Source organism: Neolamprologus multifasciatus, chromosome 11, assembly GCF_963576455.1.
Source record: "Neolamprologus multifasciatus chromosome 11, fNeoMul1.2, whole genome shotgun sequence".
NCBI classification, from domain to species: domain Eukaryota; kingdom Metazoa; phylum Chordata; class Actinopteri; order Cichliformes; family Cichlidae; genus Neolamprologus; species Neolamprologus multifasciatus.
The window spans coordinates 4,299,709-4,318,233 of NC_140449.1; the positions used below are offsets into that span (position 1 = coordinate 4,299,709).

General features: G+C 42.2%; 1 protein-coding gene across 2 annotated transcripts; it reads left to right on the forward strand.

Annotated features, from left to right (window-relative positions):
* The first annotated feature begins 835 nt into the window (after positions 1 to 835).
* cyb5r4 (cytochrome b5 reductase 4) lies at positions 836 to 18,227 on the forward strand. Of its 2 annotated transcripts, XM_085177458.1 has the most exons (16): positions 836 to 1,032; positions 2,445 to 2,569; positions 3,371 to 3,524; positions 8,444 to 8,544; positions 9,229 to 9,313; positions 9,636 to 9,717; positions 9,798 to 9,855; positions 10,044 to 10,137; positions 12,357 to 12,389; positions 12,476 to 12,598; positions 12,724 to 12,864; positions 13,879 to 14,025; positions 14,265 to 14,415; positions 16,969 to 17,055; positions 17,452 to 17,613; positions 18,062 to 18,227. In XM_085177458.1, the coding sequence occupies exons 1-16, from the start codon at positions 921 to 923 to the stop codon at positions 18,114 to 18,116; spliced, it is 1,710 nt and encodes a 569-aa protein (XP_085033584.1). In that variant the 5' UTR covers positions 836 to 920; the 3' UTR covers positions 18,117 to 18,227. The 2 variants fall into 2 exon arrangements, with proteins under 2 accessions (XP_085033584.1, XP_085033585.1); XM_085177459.1 differs by lacking the exon at positions 2,445 to 2,569 and having other exon boundaries at positions 922 to 1,032.
* The last annotated feature ends 298 nt before the right edge of the window (positions 18,228 to 18,525 follow it).

The window sequence follows — 18,525 nt, forward strand, 5'->3', positions numbered from 1 at the left end:
CTGGTGGTCCTTGGCCAGTGTTTGTGAAAGGGCCCCAAGCTGCATGCACCGTGGCAAATGAGGCGCGTGACTCATCAGACCAAACATGGGATTAGCTGGTAATGATCTGGCAAATGGTTTTGAAATTGTAATTATCTGGCCTTCAGCTGGATCTGCTGGGAGGCAGGGACACATAGAAGGACTGACAAAAAGGAGATAGAAAGGAAAACTATAGTTATTATTTGCTACGTGACATGCACATTAGCAAAAGTCTCATTTAAATATAGCACAGTTGGGACTAACAGAGAACACACGCACGAGATTCAAGCAGACGGAGAACTTGAAGAAAAAGGACTGAAACATGAACATGGAGAGGCAACAAACACTTTCACATCCTAACACATGTCCACTCCAATCTGACATAACTGAGCTCTAACTCTGTGCTGATATTCCATCCAGGCAACAAAATAACATCCACAAAGACTGATAACCCGCTCAGTCATTACTGCTGACCTCTGCTGCCACCTGCAGGGAGGAACACAGAACAACTTGTAGCGATGCCCACTAAAGTTCCACGTGCTGGGTTTGAGTTACTGCAAACCCAGCAGCAAAGCAAGAAAAATATAAAATGACACAAGTCCAAGTAAGTAATGAACCAAGAACACATATTATAGTTTTAGACTACATTTTACCGAACAGTTTGAGTTCACTGAAATATTCAATAATACACTTCATGAAGCCTGGCCATCATTAATGTTACTGCTCTCTACCAACCCTCTCTCCGTGAGTCTTGACTTGGTACATACAGACTTTTATTGTGAAGGTTGGGCACTCTTGTCCATTAATCCTCTTAGCAGATTAGCCTTTGAAAAGCAAACCCAGCTGCCATGATGTCTTTTAGCACAGTAGTAACATTGAAATGAAGATGCCACGTTTCCACAATGCCAGCTGAGAACCAGACAGATTCAGACGAGGAGGAGGAGGAAGATGACGGCGGGAGTGAGGGAGGAAATAGTTCATCTGTTGTCACTTTTTTCAGCAGTTTAATTTCAGGTGTGTTTTCATGTCAGTGTAACTAACCCGACTCTATTCAAGCTAACTTTGAATTGTGAGTTTTTCTGAATGGTGTAATCAGTGTTGTTTTGGATGCAGCTCCTCTTGCTCTGTAGTGACACCCTACCAAAGACATCACACAGTGTCACCAATGTTTAGCTGATGTTGTTTGTAAATGTCTTACCTGCAGCAGCCCGAGGAAACCCTGAGGCCTGTGCTACAAGGCAGGGTTTGGGCTTATCTGGGTAACTCTAGAGTTCACTCTGAGCCTTCTGTACTATGAAGCAAGTTCAACATATCCAGAGTATCTTTTCATGACCTGGAAGCACTTCCCCTAACACTGATGGTCAGGATAAGTGGTTGCATGATGCTGGTTATCAGCCTGCTAAGTTAACCTGGTTTTTACTGATACAAGCGTGTTCATATGAAAGAGTTGTGTTGGAAACATCTGGCAATCGCATTGATTAGTGTACTGGCAGCTGAATTGAAGAATAAACTATAGATTTAGAAAAATACACACATAATACAGAATGAAAGCAACAAAACATAAATAATTGATGAAAGATGAAACTCACTTTACAGTGTTTACAGTTGGGGCAGATTGCTGCCCCTCACTGAGCCTGTTTGGAAGGTTCTTCCTGTTAAAAGGGAGTTTTTCCTTCCCACTATTGCCAACTGTGTGTAGTCTGAATGTTGAGGTTTTCTCTGCGTTATTGTAAGATCCTTGTCATACAATATAAACCTGGAGGCAACTCTTGCTGTGATTTGGTATTATAAAAATAAAACTGAGCTGAAATGAATTTATTTAAAAGTATGAAGAGCATCGATGACTTCGGTCAATAAGACTGGAAAGAGGCTTTAGCTGATTTGAAGTCTAGAAAGAAGCTAAACAACTGGGACGTCCACAAACTTATGACTATCTCACTAACTACTGACTGTCTCAGCTCTCAGACACGGGAGAATGTGGTGGATCATAATCGAGCATTTTCTTAAATTCATATTTTATCGTAAGAAAACAGAAAGATAAACTGCTCACGTTAAACTTGTTTGGTCGCGAAGCAGCGACGTCGCAAAATGATGACTTCACGTGTTGACTTTGTCGTCAGACTGTGCGACAAATGTAGTCTTATTTATTTACGGAAGCTTAAGCCAGGCGGTAGTTCGCACTTACATCCTGGATAAGAGAACTACCGGATTTGATTATTAAATATTTCTTTCAACTCGCGAACATTAACTTCAGTCGAAATCTCACTCTTTAGATTTACCTCTAAAGTGCGTTGACCTGTTAGCCTAGCTTAGCCTAGCAGCACTGCTCGGCTGAGATGTGTCCTGAGCTAGCACCGCCGACAGCATGACAGCACTGTGATATCTGGTGTTTGTGTGTGACTGTTAAACTGCCGCTGGTTAAACAGGGTTTGTACGAAAGTGGGGCTGCTTCCGGACCGTTCACAACATGTTAAACGTCCCGACCCAGTCCTTTCCGGCACCGAGCTCCCAGCAGCGGGTCTCTCCGTCCGGCCAGTCCGGGAGGAACAAGGTAACTCACTTTCTGGACCCCGAACACCCGTGAAACCCGCACACGCCCGTTACACACTTTATTGTGTTGATGCGCTTTCTCCCTTTACGTTTGTAACCATTTATTAATTATCCTCCAAAATATTTATTGCGCAATTGACTTTGTTACATTTCTCTTTATTATTCTAATAAATCAAAGCTTCTGTTCTGGCAAATAAGTCAGTGAGTTCAACTTGGCACATAAAATAAACTCACAGTGGAAATAACCGAGTAATCTGGAGACACCTGTGTGTTTCCGCTCATGAAAACAACACTTTTTGCCACATACAAATCAAGATTTCACGTTGTTATCTGGAAATGTCGAATCCAACAACGAGTTCATGCCTAATTTATTCAAAGTGAATTTTTATTTATTTTTTTATAAAGTTTTGCACATGTAATTTGACATATCAGGCCCAATACAGCAAGTACCAACTGATATAAAGACATATATCAAAACAAATTACGCCATTAAGGTGAAAATGTTTTTTGTTTGTTGTTTTTTCAGTGGCGGAAGCAAATATTCTGCTAAATAAGTAAAATAATGTCAGAGCTTGCTTCGTGGGATGCATCAGTTGTTGTGTTTGTGAAGTAACAAGGCTGGTTGCTACTATGGCAGATTTATGTTTTGCATTAGAGAGTGGTATTTATTCGTTTAGAGTTTTGGAGTTTTGAATGTCACACCATTAACATCTGGCATATTAGCAGAATTGAGTTTCCACAATGCTCCAGAGCTAAAAGCTAAAATTAGTTCCTAACGTTTTTCATGCCTCTGCCCTCAAAGGTGGCATTGAAGCCGGGCCACAGTCTCATGGACTGGATTCGGTTTGCCAAGAGTGGAAAAGATCTTACTGGACTCAGAGGGCGCCTCATTGAAGTTACTGAGGAAGAACTGCGGAAACACAACAGGAGAGAGGACTGCTGGACCTGCATACGAGGTGAGTCTGCAGAAGCCTTGATTCTTGGAGAAAACTTCATGGCTCTTCTCTTTGTGAAGTTTGTCCTTTTGATAAGGCCATCTGTGTTGATAGGCTCATGACACAACGTGGAGTTTGTCACTTTTAGCACTTTTCATTTTTCTGTGGTTTCCCCTGGTAACTGTTAAAAACCGTTTCCCTTCATGGATCGGTAAAGTTGCAAAGTGTAATGTGTTATAGATTTTGCTCAGTTTTCAAAATTCAACGAACACCATGAACCACAAAGTGCATCTAAAGAAAACAAAATACTAAATGTTGTCGGCTTTATTGAGTTTACTTCAGTGAGCTCGTCCTTCTGATTTACCTACAGCAGAATTTTATTCACTGACAATAATACTGTTTGCTAGTGATGGGTCCAGCAACACTGACGCACCGACGCTTGCATCAAGCTCACCTAGCGATGCCTGTATCGGTGCGTGTGTCGCTTTAAGAAGAAGTCATTGCCAACGCGCCAAACTGTGTTTAAAAGGTTCTGCATCTGTCAACGGAACGAGCCCGAAAGAAAAAGAAACGTTTCTGCTGTGTGGGATCATTTTGATCTTTTATCTGGAAATAAGGTAACTGTCTGTCTTTGTTTCAGTGTAACCTATCAGAACACCTCCTCAGTGTTTAGGCATTACAGAGCCAAACATGACAATGAGGAGACAAACACTGACAATGAACACAGGTAGGCCTATATTGACACTGAACAGCTTCATCATCATTTTTTTTTATTAATATGTGTTTTATTATTTTGAAATCAAGCATCTAGGAAGAATGTTCTGGGCCAGGCAGTCCTGAATTTTATTATAAAGGACTCTCCACCTTAGTATTGTGGAGAGTGTCGGAGAGAAACATTCCAAGATCAGAGGATCCTTTAACGTACTGGGGGAATAGGAAGACATCTTATCAGAACCTTTTCCACCTGGCTTTACAGCTTTTGTGTACCCCAGCTTCATCTGTGCCTCTGAGTTTTCCAAAGCTGGGGAAAAAACACAATAGACTGAATGCAAAAACATTGGATGAAATTATTTTTCTGGATAGAAATTTATAATCAACTCTGAGTCAATTACATTTAAATGGGTAATATTACATTCACAATACTTCCATTTTAATTTTCACTTAATGTCATTCACAATATATTTTAAAGATGGTAAATGGACTGGTTCTTATATAGCGCTTTTCTACTCATCTGAGCACTCAAAGCACTTTACACAACTTGTGCATTCACACAAGCACATTTTTCTAAGTGCTTCATCACACACATTCACACTCCGATGGACGCATCGGAGAGCAATTTGGGGTTAGTATCTTGCCCAAGGATATTTGGCATGCAGACTAGGGGAAGCCAGGAATCGAACCGCCAACCTTCCGATCAGTAGATGACCTGCTCTACCACCTGAGCTACAGCCACACACAGATGTCTACAATATTTGAAACGTAAAAGATATAAAATGATTCCATGAATCAGTGTCTGTTGTGAGTCTCAAGTAAGTTGCCTGCAATGATATTTAATGTCCAGCAGGTGTCAGTATGGAGCAAAACAGCAACACTGTGTCGACACAGTGTTGACACAGTTTGGGGAATGTGCTGAAACGCTTCACGAGGCCTCATCTACCCATCACTACTGTTTGCTTTGACCTCACAGGCCCGCTAACACATATAACATAACCCATATCAGTGTCAGCCTCATGTGTCTCACAGACGATCGACCACGTCACTGTTATACTGCTGGTGTGAAGCAGGACTGGGCGATGAGGAAGATCTAATATCACGATGTTTTTTGGCTGTATCACGATACACGATATATATCACAATATGTCTGAATAACCTCCGAAAACAAATGTGATTATCAACCATACACGGCCCAACATTGCACAGCTGTAGTCATTCAAATCCACCGTTCAGTATGTTTTTCTACTTTGAAAAAAAAATCTGAATGAATTGAAATGTTTTATTTGAACCCTTGTGTCGTCCTTGGGACATTTTTGTCCTCTAAAGAAATGTTTTGCTCTCAAAAATGTGTCTTTTATTCATCAAATGGTCTGAAAATAACAGAAGTTATTCATTACTATGCTATGCATGACTGGAATAAGTAATAGTAAAGTAATAAGTCATTTGATATATTTATGGGGTTTTTATTGGATTTTATAACACCTGCTGTCCTCGGGGACAAAAATGTCCCCAAAGTACAAAGTGTTGCAAAGAGCCGTATAACATCTTTGATCTTGGATCACTGATGTGTGGGGTCAAACAAAGGTCATAACAACCACAACAACAACAACAGGCAGCACAATGAGGAGACAGGTGCTCTACATTCAATTAAATTTTATTTATACAGCTCCAAATCACAACAGTCATATCAAGGTGCTTCGTATTGTAAGGTAGACCCTACAATAATACATACACAGAAAGTAGCTCACAGGCCTCCACTGCACTGGAGGCTTGTGAGCTACTTTCTTTTTACCATGTTGTGCAAAGCAATGACCAGCAGGACAAAGCACATATTGTCCTCTGGTATAACGAGGAGGGAGAATCAATGTTCAGGAAGATCCAGGGTTAGAAGATAAAGAAAATATCACCAACATTTAGAGCACATGCTACCCTTTCTCTGAAAAAGCACATCACACACCTGCAGAAGAGGAAGAAGGGTATGAAGTGAAGGAAAGTGATGAAGACTCTGAACTCTGTTCAAGTAGGTTCTCAGGCCTCCAGGGCATGGTAGTCTGAGGAGCTTGTCCAAGGACACCTTGGTAAGAACTCCAGACTAGAGCACACAGAGATTGAACCAACAACCATCCAATCAGCAGATGACCTGCTCTACAGCCAACTCAATGACGAACAAGGAGGGACAACGAGAGAGGAAGAAAAATGGATCGAATGCAGCTGTAGGCACATGTGGGTGTGTTGATTCTTACTGCCGAGCATCCAGTAGAGTCGCTACGGCCAGTTTATGACATCCTGAGTCTGGGAGAGAAGTTTTAAAGGTGACACAAGATTAATCATAGAAGCACAAAAAGGATATAATTTCTTGATAAAGACACAATAGATGATCATCGTTCATGACACAAGCGTGCTCCTATTTGAGGTGTATGGAACAAGTGGGCGTGTCTCCTGCTGTGATGTCAGATCCTGGTACTGATGTGACTGTATGAGCACCAAGTCCCCTTCAGAGGACTCTGTCCACAGAACATCCAAGTAAACCAGGGATGAGATAAAAACATTAGCAGCATGTGATGCAGGTCCAGCTGTACATGGAACATGCTAGTGTACGATGACAAACCGTCTCCTGCAGTCAGGACACGCGAGTTGTCCCCAACATTACAGGTTTCCAAAGGAAAACAATCACCTGTAACAGCTGGTTTACTGTATATGACCCTTGGCCTGCAACTGCAGAAAGAAAGCTGTCCATGATGGGACCAGTGCAGAGGAATAAACCTGAGCTTCCTCCTGCACTTGTGTCAAACATGGACACGTCTTTGTCCTCATGAAAGTCTGCCTCCACTCAGACTCATGCCCTGCTGTCCTATCATGCCAAAATATAGAAAACTGTCAGGTAATGAGTTGGAATAAAGATGAATAAAACCTTGAAACACAGAGATGATGATATTTTATACTTCTTGCTTTATAAACAGTCAAAGCAAACGGGGTCATTTTTGAGCCCAGAGGACAACAGATGTGATTATTTGCTGCCAGTAAAAACTTGAAGTAGTTTAAAAACAGCTTTATAAATTAACTTTGACATAAACCCGTCTGTGATCATCTGTTAAAGCAGCCGACTCTGGTTGTGAAACAATAATCACAATAACTGATCATTTAATTTATTCTTTTATCCGAAAACAAAGAAACATTTTGTATAAATGAGGATTTATCAGACATACATTTGAAATGGAATAAAGAAATAATAAAGAAATAGTGTCAAAACAGTGCCCCAAATGTAAAATGTAGGGTAAATTTTGTGGTCATGTGTTGGTCTTAAGTGAAACTAAGCTGTAACACTGAATTGATTGACAATTTATACTTTATACTAAAACAGTCAAATGAAATGGGGTCCTGTGAGGACCACCGGTGTGTGGTATCAGGAGGACATTATGAGGTTTTTCACAGTGACGATGCTGTTCGTCTCTTTCTGTAGTCAACAACACTGATATTTAACAAAAGATCACGGCAACAGAAAAGGGCATCGAGCAATGTTTCATCAGACAAAACAACTGAAATTAAAAATGTGCTCCTTTGTGCTTAAACAAAAACTGTGTAAACAAAAGTGTAGACGGCGACTACAAAAACCACCGACTGGGGAAATCCAAACGACAGCGAGTCTCAAACGACAGCGAGTCTCAAACGACAGTGAGTCTCAAACGACAGCGAGTCTCAAACTCCCGCCGTCGCCATGTTTTTCCCGACGTTGTGGTAAATAAACACGCATGTTGAGTGCAGCGTGTCAGGTTGGGAGGGGGGAATTAGTGATGCATTTGCAGCGTGTGGGAGAAAAAAAACTCAGTGAATTACATGCAGACAGCTTAATATTGCCATGGCAACGTATACTCAATGGTTACGATAAAGCCATTTATGCATCGCACGTGGAAAAACTCGCGATACGTCGCGTGCATTCGATAAACATGGCCCGGCCCTAGTTTGAAGCTCGGTTTCATTTCAGGTAAAGCAGACGTGCTGCAGCCTTTGAGGACGAGGTCTCTCCGTGTGAGGAGCCCAGTCATTGATAACAGAGTGCGTGCACGCTCACGATGACCTTTACTGGGTTTTCTGTGTCATTTTAAAAATATAATTAATTAAAAATATGATCATATTGAACAATCGTTTTATACTGTTTTTATCTGTTTCTGTCTGCAGACGACAAACATAACTTCATACATAAAGCTTTGTGTGGATGTTTTTGACAGGTATGGTGTATAATGTGAGCGCCTACATGGACTACCACCCTGGTGGAGAAGAGGAGCTGATGAAGGCAGCAGGAATAGATGGAACTGAACTCTTTGACCAGGTGTGGGAGAAAAAAGTAAATGCAGTGTATAGTCTGGAATGCATCTGCAGATTTATGATGAGTGGTAAACGTTTAATTGGTTTACCAGTGTGCACACGGAGCGACTGTAGGCTCACTTTTCTATCAAGCATCACTGGAATCAATAAATCAGTTACAGAGTTGACTCCACACGTCCGCTTTTATTCTAGGCAGCATTTGTTTGTTTAGTCATGTTGATGTGTTTAGCTTAGATGTTAGCTTCAGACTGTGACATAGTTCTTTATCTCACAGTCAATTAAAACTACTCTCCTGTTGGCTTTGTGTGAAAGTGGGGCCTCGTTAACGGGCAAAGCTGAGCAGAGGTGAAAATAACTCTGGCAAGACTGCAGCAGGACTTTTGTTTGCAGTATGATATAGATTTGTAAGCTCAAAGCTTCAATTCAGCTTTATTTATACAGCGCCAAATCACAACAACAGTCGCCTCAAGGGGCTTTATATTGTAAGGTAGACAGTACATTGATAAATACAGAGAAACCCAACAATCATATGACCCCCTATGAGGAGCACTTTGGTGACAGTGGGAAGAAAAAACTCCCTTTTAACAGGAAGAAACCTCCTGAAGAACCAGGGAGGGGCGGGGCCATCTGCTGTGATTGGTTGGGGTGAGACTGACTTGGATGAGTGTATATGTGTGTTTGTGAGCAGGTCCATCGCTGGGTCAACTATGAGTCTATGCTGAAAGAGTGCCTGGTGGGCAGGATGAGCACCAAGGCTGCCACAGCTGTCAGAGGTACACACAGATTTACATCCATCTACACTCTGCAGAAACACAGCCTTTAACTACGTCTATGAAGCTGGGGGTACGGGGGCTTTTCACAAGTATACATGTGGAAACTGCTGTGACTCTACATCCTGGTGCTGCCATAGTTGTGTTTCAAAAATAAACATGTATGCAGCTGTGACCAGTTCACTGGCACATCTGTAATAAATACACATAAATATATTTGAGCTCAGAGAATCGAGTCATGAATGTTCGTGGTTAGTATGATGTGTTGTTGTTATTCCAACTGAAAGTTTCTGCTGCATCAAACTTGTTTCGTCTGTTGCCATAGCAATCCTCCCTCCCCCACCTGTGACTGGCCTCGCTTCGCCGACTTCAGTGGCTCCTCTTCCAGACAAAGACTGTCGCCCTCGGTATGAAGGACAGTAAACACCTAAAGCATCTGATCAGGAAGCTCTCGAGTGACAATATCATCTTCTTCCTGTTGCTGCAGGTACGATTGGTTCCAGACTGATGGGACCGTTCATCTGGTTGTTTACACCAGAAGAAAGGTAATCGCTCCACCTGTGATGTGCTGTAAGATGGAGCTCTTCACATGCCCCCCCCCCCTCTACACTGTGTGCATCCAGGCCCTGACTGTTATTGAGCTCCACTTGTGTCCTGTGTTGCTTTCATTCCTCTAACCAGTACAACCAGTACCAGCTGTGCACACAGTAACTGTACCATCTGTATGTGTCAGATACCCAGCTCAGGCTGTACCACTGTCGATCTAAAGGCAGGTGTTCTTCGACTGGAGGTGCTGCTGGGGAAAATGTCCTACATGGTTCATTTGCGTGAGTATTTGCTGTGTTGCATCAATCCTACAGCTCACTGTGTCGTTGCAGCAGTCGTTCACTCTACATAATGAAAGCCCAACTCTTAGCTGTCCAATCTGGTAAACACAGAAACATTTTTATTAACTGTTGTTATCATCTGCCTGTCAGTCATAGCAGACTTTGTAAGGTGTGGCACTAAGCTAAGAGCCTTAAAGAGCTGCTGGGCTGGAAGTTTGATACACTACTTTAAAAAAGCACCGTCTGTTTTTACCCCTCAGCTGTAAGAGGCTCCTGGGGTCATCAATGTGGCCCTGCTGCGAGGGCGGGCAACATAGGTGTATCTATGAATTCAATTCAATTCAATTAAATTTTATTTATATAGCGCCAAATCACAACAAAAGTCGCCTCAAGGCGCTTCATAGATACAGAGAAAAACCCAACAATCATATGACCCCCTATGAGCAGCACTTTGGCGACAGTGGGAAGGAAAAACTCCCTTTTAACAGGAAGAAACCTCCGGCAGAACCAGGCTCAGGGAGGGGCGGGGCCATCTGCTGTGATTGGTTGGGGTGAGAGAAGGAAGACAGGATAAAGACATGCTGTGGAAGAGAGACAGAGATTAATAACAGATATGATTCAATACAGAGAGGCCTGTTAATACATAGTGAGTGAGAAAGGTGACTGGAAAGGAAAAACTCAATGCATCATGGGAATCCCCGGCAGCCTACATCTATTGCAGCATAACTAAGGGAGGATTCAGGGTCACCTGGTCCAGCCCTAACTATATGCTTTAGCAAAAAGGAAAGTTTGAAGCCTAATCTTGAAAGTAGAGATAGTGTCTGTCTCCTGAATCCAAACTGGAAGCTGGTTCCACAGAAGAGGGGCCTGAAAACTGAAGGCTCTCCCTCCCATTCTACTTTTAAATACTCTAGGAACAACAAGTAGGCCTGCAGAGCGAGAGCGAAGTGCTCTAATAGGGTGATATGGTACTACAAGGTCATTAAGATAAGATGGGGCCTGATTATTTAAGACCTTGTATGTGAGGAGCTGGATTTTGAATTCTGGATTTAACAGGAAGCCAAAACAGGAGAAATCTGCTCTCTCTTTCTAGTCCCTGTCAGGACTCTTGCTGCAGCATTTTGGATTAACTGAAGGCTTTTCAGTGAGTTTTTTGGACATCCTGATAATAATGAATTACAGTCGTCCAGCCTGGAAGTAATAAATGCATGAACTAGTTTTTCAGCGTCACTCTGAGACAGGATATTTCTAACTTTAGAGATGAAAAGTAAACTACAATAACTCACATGAGGCAAACACTGCAGATCAGCTGTCAAGCATGGTGGTAGCATCGTGCTGTGGGGCTGCTTTGCTGCCAGTGGTCCTGGTGCAGAAGAAGGACGACCTCTGAACTCTTCAACTTGACCTCGCATCAGCAGCTAGACAGTTAAAACACCACAGGACAGTGATCCCAGACCGCACAGCTGTTATTTTGCATAAAGCAGGTTAACATTAACCTTTCCAAAGCCCTGAGCTGAACTGTATTGAAATATGTGTAAAACTGACCAATTTAAACAAACTGTTCAAGGGTCAACATACCGAGAGACGTTTAGTCAAGTATTAGTTGGGATGTATGTACAGTATTTAAGCCTGTATGTATCTGTTTGACTCTGATGAGAGAAAACACAAAATGGATTTAAATTTGTGTGCTCAATTCTTGTTTTTTATCATCCCACTCTGGGAAAAGAGCCGTTCCAAGAAACCATTAAAAGCCCAAAGTGAGCCTGAGTTTCGTGCCCACAGCTACACAAGAGCTTTCTCCCAAGCATTCCTCAGTTATGGAAGTCGTACCGAGATATCTGTTAGCTCCCACATGTGTTATAGCTGACTCTCTGTTCTCTTCACCCCTCACAAGTCGCAGCAGATGTTTCTCTTTCTGCTGAGCATTTCATCATAGACGACCTGAAAGCTGGGTTGTCGTCTTGGTCTTTGCTTAGCTTTATAAAGGTGTGAATCGGTGGTATCCAGATTCAGCTAAAACCAGATTATGGTTTGATGTGGAGCCAGAACTACTTGAATTTCTAATGAGATTTTTAGGTGCTGTTACTTCTGGAAGTTTTTCTCCTGTGGAGATTGTTCCTCAAGCTCTTAGCACAGCTTCTGTCAACACAGCCCTAATGTGAGTTTCAAGCTCATGAATAAATGATTTGTTTGTAAAATCGACTGTCGTGCTTTTGCAGGTCTCTCTGATGAAGTTGAGGAAAATGTTGCAGGTGAACAACATCTTTGAAAACAGATTAAAATGAACATTCACTGTCTTGCTCTTGTCCTTAAGTTGGTAAGTTGTTATCATCTACAGTTGACACTGCTTTCTCCGTGGGAAAGATCCAGGTTAGCATACGCAAAGGTGCTCACGGAAAATGGGCGAGCCTCGGTCAACCTCTGGAGTCCCATAATACGTTTGTACGCCAGAAGGACCGAGGTGGGTTCCTACAGCATCACAGATGTGTAGCCTGTGCACATTGCTCCACTCGCTTCCTGCATGCTGTGTGCTCAGATAAAAAGAAAGATGCATAGGAGACCACGTTGCTGTTCCCTGTGTTACAGCTCTCTTCTATCGGGATTGTGTGTTGGTGTCTAAGACTGAGGTGAACCACAACACTTACCTGTTCAGACTGCAGCTCCCTGCTGGGACTGTCATGCATGTGCCGGTCGGGAAACACGTCTGTCTGAAAGCGCTCGTCCAAGGTGAGCAGTCGCACAGGCAGCTGGTGAAACGTGTACAAGCTGCAGTTTAGAGGAAGCTTAAAACACCTGTGGAAGCAGGTAAGCCTGCTGAAAATAGAGCAGTGTTAGAAAGTTTATATTGTGTGAGGATGTTTCATCTACAACCATGAAGTATACAGTTCACACAGTGGTACAGAGGATTCACATCCTTGTTGTTAATGTGTCTTAAACCAGGTGCATTCAGTTTGCAGGCCTCCTGTCCAGAATAATGTGCTGCCCTCGTTCATCAGTGGGACAAACTGGTCCCCAGTGCTGCAGCCTGTGTGCGTTTGCTAACCTCCAAATAAAATCAGCAGTCTCTGATTATTGTGCTCGTTTTATTTTGATGTGGAGAGGACGGAAACTGAAAATCAGAAAAACACATTACATAAAAGTTGTAAAGTGATTTTCATTGAGTAAAATAAGTATTTGAACCACATGGAAAACATGACCTCCACTTGGTAGAGAGCAAGCACAACAGTAGATGGTCAGCAGGTTTGCACACATCTCAGGGTTTGTGCTTGTGCTGAGTCTGCAGTCCTGATGTCCTGTCACAGCTCTTTGGTTGTTACTTCAGGAGTATCTGACTAATCGGTTCATTATAATGTAGCGCACAGCCTTTGTGTGGCTGGGTTGTAGGGGATCGCTACTTATTTTACTCAGTGACCTGCAAATGTGTATAATTCAATTCATGTGTGATTTCTAACTTTTATGTAATGATTTTTTACATCACTGTGCATTTTTGTGGCAACTATTTCCACCAGTCTCATTCTAAGCCTTACTATAGTTAAACATGAGCACAGCTAGATAAGTGATGACAGGTCAGTTAGTAAAATGCTGATATTAGTTTGATACAAACTGATTCAGCATATTTTTATTATTTTAATAGCAGCGAATCACAGACAGAAACAGCTCTGACCTTGGACTGTTTCTGAGAGTGTGACATCACCGAGACGGGCACAGCTGTAAATCTTACTGTTTGTTATCTACATGCAGACGTGGAGGTAGTGAGGCCGTACACCCCAGTGGAGCACATATTTCCAGCAGCTTCTAAGAACTGGTCACAGGAATCAGACCTCTACCTCATGATCAAAGTCTACCCTGGTGGAGCGCTCACCCCACACCTCAGCAGCCTGAGTGTCGGTGAGTCACATTCAGGGAGCACCTCCCAGGGTGGGGACATGGATGAGGTCCAGTGACTCCTCTCTGCTTCTCCTGTAACAAACAAAAGTACAATGAAAAAACAATGTGTGCATTTCCACGTGTGGCACAATAACGCGACCAACTCGCCATCTAACAGTAAATAATGTTCAGAATTTTGATTTGATGAAGGTGTTTAATCTGAGTAAACTGTTGTAATAATGACGCGTTTACTCTTCTAGGTGACCGTGTGGCCGTAAGTGGTCCAGAAGGCACCTTCAGTCTCCGCCCTCTTCGTGATGTTACAAACCTCTACCTAATAGCTGCGGGCACAGGCTTCACGCCCATGGCTCGTCTCATCCGTGCGGCCCTCGAAGACATCGAAACCATCGGGTAGGAGCAAACTTTCAGAAGCAGCGCTTATAAGTGACACCTTTGTATTCAGTGCGGATCAGTAAGTGCATTCATTTATATAAATAAATGTACTTGGAGCAACCATCTGGTTGTTGGTCACCTCCCCGAACTGTGTCAGGAGTCTCCAGGGCACGACAAAACAAACACACAACAAGAGAAACAAACAAACAACAAGAGAAGCAAACAAACAACAAGAGAAAGAAACAAACAACAAGAGAAGCAAACAAACAACAAGAGAAAGAAACAAACAACAAGAGAAAGAAACAACAAGAGAAACAAACAACAAGAGAAGCAAACAAACAACAAGAGAAAGGAACAAACAACAAGAGGAACAAACAACAAGAGAAGCAAACAACAAGAGAAACAAACAACAAGAGAAAGAAACAAACAACAAGAGAAGCAAACAACAAGAGAAACAAACAAACAACAAGAGAAAGAAACAAACAACAAGAGAAGCAAACAAACAACAAGAGAAAGAAACAAACAACAAGAGAAGCAAACAAACAACAAGAGAAGCAAACAAACAACAAGAGAAAGAAACAAACAACAAGAGAAGCAAACAAACAAGAGACAGAAACAAACAACAAGAGAAGCAAACAAACAACAAGAGAAGCAAACAAACAAGAGAAACAAACAAACAACAAGAGAAGCAAACAACAAGAGAAAGAAACAACAAGAGAAAGAAACAACAAGAGAAACAAACAAACAACAAGAGAAACAAACAAACAACAAGAGAAAGAAACAAACAAGAGAAACAAACAAACAACAAGAGAAGCAAACAAACAAGAGACAGAAACAAACAACAAGAGAAGCAAACAAACAAGAGACAGAAACAAACAACAAGAGAAGCAAACAAACAACAAGAGAAGCAAACAAACAACAAGAGAAGCAAACAAACAACAAGAGAAGCAAACAAACAACAAGAGAAGCAAACAAACAAGAGACAGAAACAAACAACAAGAGAAGCAAACAAACAACAAGAGAAGCAAACAAACAACAAGAGAAGCAAACAAACAAGAGACAGAAACAAACAACAAGAGAAGCAAACAAACAAGAGACAGAAACAAACAACAAGAGAAGCAAACAAACAACAAGAGAAGCAAACAAACAACAAGAGAAGCAAACAAACAACAAGAGAAGCAAACACACAACAAGAGAAAGAAACAAACAAAAAAGATGACTTGTAAAGACCTTACATCCATTCATTGCATGCTGTGGGTCAGATGTTTGTGCGTACTGGAGATGTTTCCCTTCTTTGTTGTGATCAGTTTTGGGTTTCATTACTCAAAAAAGTTACTTATTGGTCACTTTTCTTAAATGTAATGCAGTACGTTACCTTCCAGGAATTTGTTTCACTACTTTTTACACCGTTTTTGCATTTTTCCAAAACACACTGAAACACACTGTCTGATAATCACCATTTAAACACATAAAGCTACAGCCCCACACACCAACACTGATCTGTCCTAATGAGGACACACGCCATCTTTCTCTTAGTACTTAGGTGTGACCACGAAGCAAAGATAAAAGTGGTTGCCATGGTAAATGGACTGGTTCTTATATAGCGCTTTTCTACTCTGTCCGAGCACTCAAAGCACTTTATACAGCTAGTTCATTCACCCAATCACACCCATTCACACAAGCACTTCTAAGTTTAAGTGCTGAGTATCTAACATTCATACACATTCACACTCCGATGGATGCATCGGAGAGCAACATGGGGTTAGTATCTTGCCCAAGGATATTTGGCATGCAGACTGGAGCAGCCTGGGATCGAACCACCGACCTTCTGGTTAGTGGCTGATCCGCTCTGCCACCTGAGCTACAGCCACCCCATGCCATGGTGATAGTACTGTAGAAACAGAGGCTGACTGCTCATCAGTGCTCATGTTAACTGTTGAAACTTAGAGTGTGTCTGCTGGGTCGCCATTCACTCAGCTTTAACATCGCTGGGTTTTTGGCTAGATTAGCATTAGCATGTTTGCAAAGCTCTAAAGTTGCGTTGGCAGCATGATGCAGCTGCTGTGGATGCAGTTTGCACTTTACCATCCTTCTATAGAAATACAAGTCATGTCCATCCACTCTGAAGACTGTGGCACTATGAAGTGCAAGGGGAACTGTGGGATGGATAGACAAGCAAACTAACAAGGAATTAGACTTCTGGGAACCGGTTCCTGATTCCCATCAATACTTCGGAGTGCTTGAAGGATCTGGTTAGCTGTGCAACAGCTTTAGTATCTCACACCCACTCACCATCTTTGATTTATTCTTGCAAATCCAACAAAACAACAAATACCTTTGCACAAACTTTATCATTTTATATGCGAAAACAAAAGTGTTTGGCTGCAACATCTGTGTGTCATGTGTGGGTGGTTGATTATATTCTGACACTGTGTTCTTAGATGCCCTGTGTGCACTGTAACCTCTGGTGTTTTACCAGTGAACTCCCTGTGCTCTTGACACTAGTTTGAGAAAACAGTTTTTCAGTTGGCTGCTTGCTTTATAACCTACAACATGTTTGTGTGTCTCCAGAAACACAAAGCTGCTCTTTTTTAACCGACGAGAAGAGGACATTCTTTGGCGCTTTGAACTGGATGAACTGGCTGCTAATAACGACAGGTATAGAAGCTGTGCACCTGGGGAGGGCCTCACACTGTTGGTCGTGTTAACAACAAGCCTCTAAGGTGGTGCATGTGAACAAACAGCAGGGTGGAGTCATCGGTAGAAAAGAACCCGAGGTCTAAGAAAGAAAAAGAAAATACAGAGAAAGAGAGACGATGAGGAGCAGTAACCAGTTTAGGCCAGTGGATTTTTGCATCCTGTTAAATGTCTATGTCATAAATGTGTTATGGCCAATTTAGATAGCTGGTTCAATATTTGTTTTAGCCTTTGGAGCTTCAATAAGCCGGTGTGTCAGAAAAATACCTCTTCTCAACTGAAATGAATGGTTGTGGAGACATGTTTACATGTAAAATGGCTCTCGTGTCTCGTCTTCACTTTGTTGCTGTGTGTTAGGTTTCAGGTGGAGCATGTCCTCTCTGAGCCCAGTGAGCGCTGGACCGGCTGGAGTGGTCCGGTGAACGAGCCCATACTTACTGAGCTGCTTTCCAGGCCTGATGGGTCCAAATGCTACGTGTGTGTCTGTGGCCCTGCAGCCTTCACAGAGCTAACACTCGGGTAGGTAACACAACCGCACTGCTGCTCTGACAAAGTGTTTTATTTAGAAGCCGTCCTCACAGAGATCCATGTTCTGTTTGACTGACTGCAGTGTTTCACTGGTGTGCAGTCACAGCATTTAAGAGCGCCAATACAGTCATGTGATACGTCCTAGAAGTATCATTGAAACAGGCAGCGAGCCTGTTCACATAGTCTCAGATTTTTATATGATCATTAAATAATAAATGTGTTATAAATTCAAAGGCCAAACTGCCTCAGCTCCTTGCTCTATTTTTCTTTTCTTTCCCAAGGACTTGATGTAATTAATGGCACATATTTTTCCAGCTGAAATCTTTGTAAAACATTCAGCTGCACGGCCTAACAACACCACACTGAGAACATTTTCCATGTGTAGCGTGAACTGACTCAGCTTTGTGTTGACCTCCTTTCCTGTGTGCTCTTCTTGTAGGTTGTTGAAGCAACAGGGCTTCAGTGAGCAGCAGCTCCACGCCTTCCAGGGTTGACATGAAGGGAACACTGTGTTTCTATGCATCAAGAACTTGATGATGCTGATACGTTTGAGGTGCTCTGAGGAACATATGAATAAATAGAAATATCACTGGTACTGTTTCAGATACAGTGGATCCAGAAAGTATTCATTCAGCATTTGTCACGATCCAGCCTTATTCCAAAATACACTCAATTCGTTTTTCACTTTAAAATTCTACACGTGATGCACCGTGATAGCAAAGTGAAAAACATTTGCTCATCTATCTATCGATCTATCGCGTACATGGCCTTAATGCCTACTCCAGCTCATTTAGCTTAAAGCTGCTCTTAACCTCGTCACCTGCGCTCACTGGGCATATTTCTATTTTGATTGTGTAATTCCTGCTCACCTGAATGCTTTGAGGAGTGAACAGCCAGTGACAC